The sequence below is a fragment of the Oenanthe melanoleuca genome, chromosome 1 (assembly GCF_029582105.1).
Source record: "Oenanthe melanoleuca isolate GR-GAL-2019-014 chromosome 1, OMel1.0, whole genome shotgun sequence".
NCBI lineage: Eukaryota > Metazoa > Chordata > Aves > Passeriformes > Muscicapidae > Oenanthe > Oenanthe melanoleuca.
The window spans coordinates 91,719,929-91,732,730 of NC_079333.1; the positions used below are offsets into that span (position 1 = coordinate 91,719,929).

The window sequence follows — 12,802 nt, forward strand, 5'->3', positions numbered from 1 at the left end:
AAGAGAAGCAAAATATGATCTCAGTCAGTACTAGATCATAACACTTATTTATTTCTTTGTATACTGGTTCATGAGCCATTGTATTGCTCTGATTCATGACGTCCAACATCTGCAATCTGAAACTAATGATAGCAAAAAAAGTAATAATATAATAACAAGTGCTATTTAGTCACGGTAGTTTAGCAAATGCAAAATGAAGTAAACAGAATTTACCTTCAACTAATGTTAAAATGCTGCACTGATGTGCTAATGAATTGCAAATCTCTCTGCATTCCCCTTTTCCTTCTTGTTTTGTCACATGCATTTAAGGTAAGCTCTCTTGAAAATAATTAAATTATAACAGCTCTGTCTCTTTTGCTTCCTCTGCATTGATTCACCCGATGGTTAAAAAAAAAAAAGTCCAAAGTTTGTTTGGTTATGAAATTCTCAGTACTCATGATACCCTTGAGAAAAAAAGCTTTTTAATAATTACTATTCAAGCAGTAAGTTTAAAAATAACACCAAAACCTTCAGTTGACATTTAAACTTCACTCAACAAACAATTCTTAGCAAGACAAACTATACTGTTTCCTGGTCTTACATGGAATATAAGCAGTTACGATTAAATCACAAAGATTTTGTTTCTCACATTATGCCATTTAAAACAAACTTCCTTTCTATAGAACAGATTCTTTGTATAATAGAACAGCAAGCCTTTCCAAAAATGATATTAACAATTACTGTATAATTTGAAAATAGGCCTGAGACAGTATTTTTGTCCATATCTAGACCTAGGAAGCCTCAAGGTTTGAAGATGTTTATATTGAAGGATTTAAGCCTGGGATCATCTCTAAGCCGGATTACCTCTACCCTTACTTATTTTCCCACACACAACATCCTATACAAAGTGAGTTCAACAGTATCTCATTCTGGTTTTCCATTACAAGGAAATTTGCCTCTTGTAAGCTCCAAGTCTCACAATAGCTGCTTGTAGCCTGAATAGAGGCTTTCTACCTTATTCCCTCATAGCCAGATTTTCAAAGCTGGCTAAGCATCCCAGACCTGAATTTAATGGAAAAGAAAAAAACCCAAACAAACAAGTCCAAGGCTCACTAAGGTTATGCAGACGCTGAAAATGTCACCAGCTACTCTACCATTAACTTTAACATTCTATGTAACTTTGAAAAATGTGGAGAGTAATTTAGACAAGCAGACCATAATGAGGGTAAATTCACTATATTGAGGGTAAGTAATCTTGGAATCTCTCCCAATTCCAGAGTGAAAGTACAGACTCATCTTGCCCCTAGTTCCACAGTGGGAAGAGATGCAGGGATGCACCAGCTGCTCCCTTCTCTCTCAGACCTCATGCAAAAGCCAGGTATGGGCAGGTTTGTATCTACAGTGATCCATGGAGTTCCAAAACTGAACTTTCCTGATATGTATTATGGAACACCATACCAGGATGCTGAACTGCTATTCAAAAAGTTTACACCATTAATGTGAAGTTTCTAAATCTGAAGTTTAAGAATGTCTACGAGAAATACAACAGAGCAAAAACAGGTTAAATGTCTATAAAATCATGTGCATACAGACAAGGTAAACAGAGCAAGAATTAGGAGTCATATAAATGTAGAAGAATTTGCTTTGAAACAAAACAAACAAAATAAAAAAACCAAAGGAAAAAAAAAAAGAAAAAAAAGTGGTTCCACATAGAACAAGCACTTAAAAACTCTGGAACTCCATCACTAAGGATATTTCAGATGCCCTGCAATTTGGTTATCATCAAAGGACACTGGATATTATTGTGAAGATAGATGCATCAGAAGTGAATAAATACAATGAAATCACACTGGGCTCAGGAATTTAGACTAACTGGAAATTGTCTGAAGCTAGGACAATAACATGCAGACAATAATATACCATTACACTCTTGCCCTTCGGATTTGCTTTTGGCCACTGTCAAGAACAGAAAACCTGTTGGGTAAGATCTTTGGTCTAAACTACTATGGATAATTTTGCATCCAGTTTATGGTCACAGGAGCAAAAGAAACTGATATTAACAACTCATTATTTATCAGCTGCATATATGGGTCATCTTAAAAATTAGATTATAATTTCAGTTTCAGATATTCTTTTTTTTTTTCTTTCCCTCCAACTCTAGCTACTCCTTCAAATAGTCCAGCTTCCTTCCCCTGTTTGTAGTATTTATGCAACTAGTTTTATGGCCACCTTATAAACTAGCTAATTAAAAATACATATTAAAAAGAGGCACGTGGAGGAAAACTGACCCAGTTTACAAGAGGACACTCATTAGTTTAAACCACCTTCACCATAAGCATGATGACTCCCTGCTGATAGGTCACCCTCCCCTGCACCATAAGAGCAATGATTTATCCAGGGCTTAGGCAGGCTAAGAGACCACTCATGAGCAGTTATTAGCTCATAGCTCAGGTGAAGCATCTTGGAAAGGGCTGAACCTCAGTTCCTTTTACTCACAGTAGGAATGGCAGGATTGCTCCAGGTATAATAGTGTAAGACTGTGAGACAGAGCTTTCACTCCATATGACCTAGTGATACAGTTTGGGAAAGGAGAGGAGGAGCTCAGCTGGTCAGAGCATGGTGCTAAGAGTGTCAAGGTTATGGGTTTGATCCCCATAAGGGCCATTCTCTAAAGAGCTGGACTCAATGATCCCTCTCTGTCCCTTCCAACTCAGAATATTCTGTGATTCTGCACTTGGATGGTAAAAACCTTGCCATTTTACCCCTCAGTTATTGAGACAGCCTCAGATCAGACATTGCCAATGACAAGTTTAGTGATACTACATATATGTATATATACACATATATAAAGTACTGTGCTTGTGGTTAAAATAATTAACTTCATACACTGCAGTAATACTCAGGCAGTAATTAGAAATCCAGAAAATTGTATTAGTCAGACATAGACATATTGAGGGTACAAAAAGATACTGGTTTTGACAATGTGTTTTTTCCTGAAGAATTTAAAATCAGGCAAGAGCTTATTTATTAGTCGACTGGGTAATTTTTTTGGTGGATTAAGTCTTGATAAATGATTTTGAAATGGGATATTAAATATGTATCTTTGGATTGAACTCATGGACCAGGTAATTTGAAATTACATTTCATTTAAACTTTTAACATAAGTTCAAAAGAAAAGAAGGTTAAATTTCTATCAGTTACTAAATTTAAGAATAAAAAGAAGACTTCTTTTAAATCCACAAATTAAGTCAAATTAAAAATACTTTCACAATGATTAAAAGGTGTTCTGGAGTATGATTCAGATCATACTGAGGACGCATGCACAGCCCACACTACATAAATTTTTAAAATAAACAGTAAGTGGTTTAAATGTACAAAGTGTATAAATGTACCAACCAGTCCAGTCCAGCCTTCAGCAAACATCAGCGGGTGCCTGTTAAGTAAAATCAGTGTTCTGTGCTGTCTGTGCTCTGGGAACACACTGGGTACCTCTGATTTGACTTGTGACTATTTAATTTCCTGGCAGACTTCGAATAAATTCCAATTACATTCCTGAGACTAGCAGTTGGACAAACTTGCCTCTAAATCTCTCAAACCAAGAGATTTAACCACCTACCCTGAAAGCTATGGAGGTTTGGAAGCAAGTGCAAGGCAACAAGCAATGGTTTTCTGTTGTGCTGTGAAATCATGAAGAAATGTAGTAAACTGTGCCTTTGAACACACTTTCCAATATTGTCCCATTTGCAGGGGAGATGCCACTGGAGGTTGCCACCACTGTAAAAGTAATTTTAAAACTTTATAACTGGCACCACTAATCAATTGCAGACTATTTGAGAATTTGAAAACCGTCTGTTCTACCAAATTCTATTATTTGTGGTTGTTGTTTTTCATTACTTCCACCAGTAACATTTTAATATTTTAAGTATTTCACATTTGGACACACTGAAACTGGAGACCTATAGTAAAGTAAAGCAAGTAGAACTGGAGATGGTCAGATGCTTCCCTTTACATCCTCTTAAAAAAGGCAAAGAGATTTTTTTTTTTCCTGAAGCTACATTAAGACAAAATAAAGGAGAAAAATAAAGTTAGGAAGGTGTAGGAACCACACAGATACTACTGACACAATATTCTTTTAACTCCAGAATAATTTCCTATGATAATTAAAGCTTACAGCACTACCTATCTCCCCAGGCATGATGCTATGGAAGCCCATAAGATACAGGTATCTGAGCCAGGAGTAGCACATATGGAAAAGCATATTTTTTAATATCTACCAGTGCATTTCTAAAGAGGTGATCTAGTCCTGTGAAGAGTCCTGTGCTTAGAGCCAGCTTTACTAATTAAATCCCTAAGTACTAATGCACATTATGCATACCCACACAATCAACCACTGCTGAGACAAAGTCCCTGTGTTCTCATGGAAGTCTGAGGGCAATATATTAGTGTATACTTCACTGTAACTAACAAGTCATTTTGTTGAAAGAACCATCTGGACAACAGTGATATCCTGAAGTACAAGTATTCTACTGCCTGGATATCAATAATTAGAATATGGCCAGCTGCTCAAACACTAATCTGCCCAGTGCAACAGCTAAAAACTAAAACTAAATAATGCTTTAGCATCAAGCAAGTACTGCAGAATTCTTTACAGTAAGACCTGGAAACTCCAACTGCCACTGAAAGATTTCTGTAACTTCAATGGCTCTACTTCCATGAGAAAGGACCATCTGATATGTGTTATCAATGGGAAAGCTTTCATTTCAAAACCTGCCATATGAAATACCTTATTACAAAGAGTCAGCACACACAGACACTTCATTTATGTCCCTGAACTAAGTGAAAGTTAATTCTGTTTTCCTAAGATCTGGGCTTAAAAGCGTTTGTGTTAGCTTTCTATTTGCTTTGCCATGCCTTACATTTTATTTTTCTCTGTAATTTAATTCGTTATTCTTGTTTGGTTGATTTATCAGACAATGGAGGATTCTCTGCCTCTCCCTGCCTTAAGTATTCTTTTTTTCTTCTGCTTTAGCATTTACAGAAACACAAAGAAAGAAGCCTGAAGCCAAGTCTTAATGCATTTTAAATATTTGTCTTTTTAAGCAAAACCAAGAGGCAGATATATTGATTTCAAATATCTGAAAGTACTTAAAATGTTTAATTTAAACAGGGGGAAGTAAATGCACACAGACTTAATTCAAAGAAAAGGAAACCAAAGCTTTACCTGAGCAAAGTGAGTTGTACTATACTCAAATAACAGGCACTGAGAAAATGGCAGTGAAGGCAGAGCAATGACTTAGAAACTATTGTTGTGACAAGTGCTTTGGAAAGAAATTACATTCTGATATTTAAGTGCATTATAATTATTGCAGCAATTGATGAGAATTGATGCAGAGTTCATAAAAGGTGGGATTTTTTTTTTTCCTTCTGTCTGTGAGCAAAATTTTATTTTCATACAGAGATTTGCAGCAACTTGGAGGCTTTTCAGCTAAGTCCAACACTTAGCCCTCTAATTGCCCAACCACAGAAAAACAGAGAAAACTTAAGCATCTTTTTATTTTCACACTTTCAGTCTTGGTTACTGCACAATACACTGAGATTCCTAATCATCCTTAAGTATCAAATATCTTTAAACAGGGGTTTCAGAGTGCATCCATTTTTGGAAATGGATGGTACTTTCTGATCTCAACACCAAGGAGTTAAAAGTGATTTGTTTAGTTTGATTCCACTACTTGAAAATTTCTAATTTCACACATCAAGATGGCCAAAATATCTGGCCATGGACCACATCCTACTTTTCATTTACAAAAGGGGGATTCATGCTGCTTAAGGAATGTACTGTTTCTCTAATCTCAGGGCTAAGTGAAAGGCAGCAGGAAAAGACATTTTTTTTCCTTCAGAAAGAAGCTAGTACTCATATGCAACATGCTTTTGGATGACTGTCTAGCAACATCATGTGCATTTGCTAAGTACCTTGTACTGCTTGAAGTGTGGAGGCACTTTTGCTAGCATACATCCAAAAGTGATTATTGCCATTGCACCAGAGTATGCAACCTGAAAGATTATTTCAGAAAGAGCTTTATTTTAATGTAAAGCCCAGATTCTACATTCCATTCATGCCTTATGATTACTAACATTAATGGGTCTTAAGAAATGACACTTGAAGAACAAGCCCAGATAAGTCTTTCCTGCTTACCAAACTGTGGCACATTACAATGCACACACATGGAAATCCATCCCCTTACTCAGACTTTCATTCAAACACTGAGTGCAGATTCTGAGCACTGATATGCAGTCACTTCTTTGCTGTACAACAAAGTCAGTTTGGTAATAGTTTGCAACACCCCCTCTGGTGCAGCTGTTGCACAGGACATATCCTTCTATTCAGGAGGATGATATAAAACTGAGAGCTTTGGCCCTGATGTCATCTGTTCTTTTCACTGCCTTCCTAGAGGCTCATCTGCAAAGTTCACTGAGGAATACACCTTCAGTCATGGAAGAACTATTTTTGATTAGTCAAGAGATATCACCATACCTTCTGTAAATCCTAAGGCACACTGAAATAAACTTAGATGGCCTCTGCAGGCTGGTGTTGATGAAGGATAAATTCTCTGACATTGAAAAAACAGTGACCACATCTATTACAGGGCCTTACAGATAGAACTTAATAACTTGATTTAGCTTCACAGTTAGTTCAACTTTGAGCAGATGGTTGGACCAGCTGACCTCTAGACGTCTCTTCCTGCCCATCTACATTTTTCTATGATTCTGCACTATACTTAGCTCTTTAGACTGAGTAAAATTATTCAAATTCAAAACAAAAATAATTTCTCAGCTAAAATGGGACCAATGAAAATAAAGAAATAATATAAAACAACCTTAGGAGCATGTTTGTGTTTCTTTAGAGGATATAAGCAATACACACAGGTCTTTCCTTTTGTTTCTGTAATCTTTGGTATGCTATGAGGCTACAATGTTGGGACACAGTAAAAAAACTCTTCTAGAGAGCCATCTCAGTTTAGGAGGAAATTTTTTAAAAAAATTTTAAATCTCTGGTCTGCATAGAATGGTATGACCACTGAATTAGGAATACAATAAAAAATTCTGAGTAGTTAATAATATAGAAAAGTAATAACTCTTCTTACTAAAGACTGCTGTTACAGCAACTATTAAAGTTTTCATTACAGCTAAAAGAAACTATGTCAACATAACAAGAGCAACTTCAGTGAGAACAAAGTTCAGTAAATTTCAGCAAAGACAAAGGCAGGGTCCTGCACCTAGGGAAGAACAACCCTCGGCAGGATGGGACTGAGCTGGAAAGCAGCTCTGTGAAGAGGGACCTGGGGGTGCTGGTGGACAACCATCTGTCCATGAGCCAGCAGTGTGTGCCGGGGCCAAGAAGGCCAGTGGGATCCTGGGGGGCATTAGGGAGAGCATTGGCAGCAGGGAGGTGATCCTGTCCCTCTGCTCAGCCCTGGGGAGGCACATCTGGAGAGCTGTGTCCAGTTCTGGGCTGCTAGGCACAGGAGAGATGCAGAGCTCTTGGAGCAGGTCCAGTGGAGGGCAGGAAGGATGGCTGAGGGACAGGAGCATCTCACTTATTAGGAAAGGCTGAGGTAGCTGGGCTGTTCAGCCTCAAGAAGAGAGACTGAGAGCATTATCAATGCTTACAAATGGATGGATATCAAGAAGATGGAGCCACAGTCTTTTCAGCTATGCCCAGTGACAGGACAAGGGACAATGTGCAGAAACTGAAACAGAGAGACGTTCATCTAAATGAGGAAAAAATTGTTTACTTTGAGAGTGACAGAACACTGCAACAGGATGCCCAAAGGAGTTGTGGAGTCTCTTTCTCTGGAGATATTTGAAACCTGCCTGGACATTATCCTGTGCAATCTGCTCCAAGTGAACCCACTTTAACAGAGAGGTTGGACTAGATCATCTCCAGAGGCGCTTCCAAACCCAGCAATTCCATGATTCTGAGATAACATACTGGTTTAAATCTTCATCTAAAATAAAGCCCATCCAAAATCTAAATAACATTTTTATTTCATCATCTCTGCAACTATCTCTTGTTCATGTCATAAAGACTAACATAAAAAGTCCAAAAATACTTGAAAACCATACCAGACAAAACAAAGACTACCAAAACCAAATGAAATTTCATCAACTTACAAATGTCCAACATGTTTAAGCCTGAAACATTTATTTCTTGAATTATTTTTTTATCATGGTGACTCTCACACTTATCAGCCTACTTATTTCACATGGTTTCATGCTGGCCCCTTAATTTTTCTGTTTTAAAGTCATACATTCTAACTTAGGACTATAGAATAGCTGTGTTTCTCTACCAAAAAATGGTATTAATTTTTAATAGCAAACTACATAAAAATGAGAACATTAGTGCAATCAACAGGGACTTCTATGTTCAACCACCATGTAAGATACAAAAAGGTAAATTTTGTCAGGAACTGTTTGAACTCTGATTTCCTGCCTGCAATAAAAATAGATGCCATGCCACTGAGCAGGCTCAGGTAAGGTCTCTCTCAGTATTTCCCATTACAGTTGCTGCACTCTACTACCTCCTCTAACTCCCTGAACACCATCGAGTGCAGCTCATAAAGGTGAAAGATGTGTGGGTACAGCTCCCAGCACAGCTGTCTCAGTAACTGCTGTTTTTCATGAAGACAATATGATTTTCCTGCTGTGCTCCATGCACAGTCACACAGACCTGCTCTGCAGTAAATTGTTACTAGTAAATTTACAGTACCTCACCCATGCACTACATAATCTCCAAACACTTGCAGGAGCTTATAGAAGCTGCTGGCTTCTCATGAGCAAGTAATTGGCTATATTTTAGTTCCACACAATTCAATGGTTCCTGCTGAGTTACTGCATGTGCTGTCACTCAGAATACTGATATTTTCTTCTTAAAAAAGAAAAAAAAAGAAGGTAAGTGTGATGAACTGCCATGTTCTGCCCCTCTTCACAGACCTTTGCTCTGCAGGAAAAAGGAAGGCATCTTCCATTGCATGGTTGGTCATGTACCTAAACACCCCAGTGCACCTCACAGAACGTGCCCCCAGCCAGGTCCTGGGTGTCCCTTTATGTAACTGGATGCACACAGCTCCACACAAGGTGAGCCAGCTGCACAGCCAGCAAATCAGCTAGTACACCCCTGGCACAAGGTGACAGTATGTGAAAACATGTCATTTTGACAGGTCTGTGACACAGCTGTCTTTGACATTCTCCAATTCTGGAAATTATACCACTTTGAAATCCTCTTATTTCCAAACTGTGATTCCCTATAAGGGTGCTGACTACCTCATTTCTTTTTATAGACATCTATAGCTTTTAATACAAATATTACCTCCAGGTATGTTGCAGATGGTGAGATTCAACTCCAGATTTAGATGGAAACATTTAGGTTTTATGGTGCAATGCCTCTAAGTTCAATAGCTATGTTATAATTCCATTATAAATAGTGGACACCTAGTTCAAGATATCCATGTTGGAACAAGAATATTGCTGTTCTGCTCAGGATTTTCCCTCCATTAAGTATAACTAACTCTGGCAAACTATTCACAAGGTGAATGTCAGTAGGGGTGTTGGCATTTTGGTCACAGGACACATGATCTTTCTTCTGGCAGCAGCTGGCAGGAAAACATCTGGAGCAGGACTGATGGTTCCACTGGGCTGAATCTTGCCTGCAGACTGGGAGTTGCACAACCCTGTCTGACGCCTGTGGGAGACATCATTGTCTCATCTTTGAATCCTGTCCCTCATTTTTCTCAACACAGACTGCCAAGAATAGAACCTCAGCTCACAGAGAGACATCAGGCATCTCTAAGCTTTCTACAAATGAGCTGTCTAGGTTCCCCTCTGTTCTCAGTAAAGAAGAGAGGCATCTCCAGAGAGCAATTCTGCTGCTCTGGGGGGTGAATTGCTTCAGAAGTCACCTGCTTTTCTTTTCTAACAATAAAAGGAGCTCAGATGATGAGCTGACATCTCCCTTGGACAGGCTAAAGTTTAGGGTGATCAGTCCCAACAATGCTCAGAATATATAAATCTCACTTTGGATAACAAAAACCACATTTTCTGGTAAACCAAATATTCCCAATTGAAATTGCCTCAACTTTCATTTAAACTTTAAATTGTTCCAGTTTTCCATGAAGCAACCCAAAAATGAAATATAATGGGGAAAGTAAGAAAAAAACCAAAGAACTAGCATAGCCATGAGAGGGACGAATATTAAAAAAGTGCATGTACTCAGCTGAACCAAAGCTTGCATGTTTTAGGGAGGAATAAGGATGGATTTGAAAGTAATTGACATAGCAGGGCCTGGAAGGTAACCATTCAAAAAGGCAGGCAAAGGATAAGCAAAGGATACCTCTCACAATCCACAATATCCAGTGTGACATATTCCTATGTTACACAACATAATTGAACATTTATACAGCCTGTTCTCATTGAGGGTGCTGCCACATGCATCTAAACCCAAAAGCACTTAAATATTCCTGAAATTCTTTGAAAAATTCAAGAAGAAATGACTATGCATTTTGTAGCTCTTTATTTCAAGCAAAAAAAACCATAATTGATTTAATTTAGTGGCACTGATACATATGTAGATTGCTCCAAGTTAAAAAAATGAACAGTGTGAGAACATTTTGAAATGTTCATAAACAGCATATGAACCTGTAATGCTAAACTGGAGCAACCAATATGCTCTTAGAGGACAAGAAAGGAAAATCCCTTTAGTGATTTCTGAATATGAATAGACACTTAAAATTTACATAATTTTTCTTTTGACTGGAGGTTTAAACCATAAAATTGTTGTTAAGATTTTTCTGGAAACCAGAAGGATGCAGCTTAGAAGAAAACTAACTTCAAGACGTTTTCTGGTTGTGATCAACCACCCATTCTGCTCTAAATCAAGGTGACTGATAAAGTTTGGCACTAAGCTAAACATCCTTATGTTCCTCAAAATTTTTGTAGGTAATGCCAAATTCTACTATTTAAAACTTTACAGAGGTAATTCATACCAAAATAAAAATTGTCTCAGCTCTGTGAAAATTCAGTATCCCAACATGACTGACTATGATTTCTGGATAGCTGATTCATATAATTTCCTTCTGTAAGACATATACACAGACATAACACAAAGAGGAGAGGCAATGTTTCCCTCCAATGTGAAGATGAAGGGATGAAAGGATGGGTATAGGATTCAACTATTAATTACTTATAATATTGTCCATCTGAGGTGGCTGATAAGAGTCTTCCTCAGAGAAAATAGTAAAGAAAAATTTGACAAACCTGTCTTCTTCCAGTAGACTTTGACCTGAAGTTGATTGTCCTGATAGAAGGGAGTTCCAATTTTAAGAAAACGAGCGGTTTTCCTTCTTTGAAAGGTTGGGTAGGGATCTACCAGTCCTTTCTGTGGTTTCCCAGATGTGCGTTCCTCTGCAAAACACAGAACAATCAGGAAACTATTTATTAACTACAGTGCTGTACAATGACTATGCTAAACTTGCTGAAATTCAGAAAATAATAGTATCTTTATTCCAAATGATCTTATTTCTGTTTCTTACCTAAATGAAATAAATAAAAAGAATTAACTCTCCATAGTAGCTGAAAAATCACTTGTTTGAAATTCAGTCAAATTTAGAAAGTGACCGAGAAAGATAAATATGTTTTATACAGGAAAATGCTCTGTAATTTTTCTTAAGAGTAATAAGGAAACAGACTGTATTTATATCTCCAAGAACAAAAAATGTTAACACAATTACTTTTAAATAAGCACAGTATCTACCAGTAGTTCTCTATTATACTTCACAGCCTTTATATTCATGCAGTGTTTGAATATGTACAAAATCCAAGGACAGCACTGAATGTAACCCACAGAGTGCCACATGTGGTTACTACATCAAAGTAAATACAGACCTCTGGTATGCTGTGTAAGAACACTGTGGTCAGATTAAAGATGTGTCTTGCCCACTTTCCTGTTCCCAGCCATGCATGGTGAATGCTTAGGAAAACACTGCAAGAGCACAGTTTTCTTTCAGCAATTCCCTTGATGCTGTGTGTGTCTGGCTTCCAACAAGAAACTGCAATTGGATGTCCTTCATCAAGCATTTTTTTTGGTAAAAATTGATTACCATTTAGTAGGGTTGATAGTACTTACAAATACTTTCAGTATAAAAGAAAGAAACGTTCATTCAAACTGCACTTTTCATTGCACACTTGCAAACGTATCTGTTCAATTAGGAGGATCAGATTATAAATAAAACAAAAAAAAAAAAAAGCTGTATTAAATTCAATATAACATCTAATTAAAATGAAGAGTCCACTATAAGGAAGTGGCAAATTATCAACTACATACTTAAGAGAAAGAGGGAAAGATTCAGGTTTCAGTAATTGTCACAAGTAACATAAAAACTTGAACATTTGCCCTATATGAAGCTTCTATTGAAACTCACTTGCTTTATGGCCAAATTTTACTTTCTCAGCCCTTTGCTGAATCTAATACAATTTGTTTTTCTTGTTTGCTTTAAATTAAACTACCAAACTTAACAAAATTTTTTCTTAAGGTGACCATAATGTTACTACTACCTAAATGGAAATGAAAAAAGTTCTAGAGAGAAGTACAAACTAAAATCTATTAGGTATTCTTCAATTTTATTAAATCTCTGCTTTGCTATTCTCTGTCTGCTCCACTTCTACAAAAACCAGGACACCAATTTAGAATATTTCTATATAAAGATCAAGCAAGAATCTTGCTACATTTCCCAGAAGTGAAGCACACAAATATAGTGAGGCAATGCATTTC

At 37.2% G+C, this 12,802-nt stretch overlaps 1 protein-coding gene across 1 annotated transcript in view; it reads right to left on the bottom strand.

Moving 5' to 3' along the window:
• ANOS1 (anosmin 1) overlaps positions 1-12,802 on the bottom strand; it is a 126,381-nt gene that overhangs the window by 18,342 nt on the left and 95,237 nt on the right. Inside the window, exon 9 of the mRNA XM_056501306.1 lies at positions 11,290-11,436. Within this exon, the coding sequence (XP_056357281.1) occupies positions 11,290-11,436 (147 nt within the window). The remainder of the gene's footprint in view (positions 1-11,289; positions 11,437-12,802) is intronic.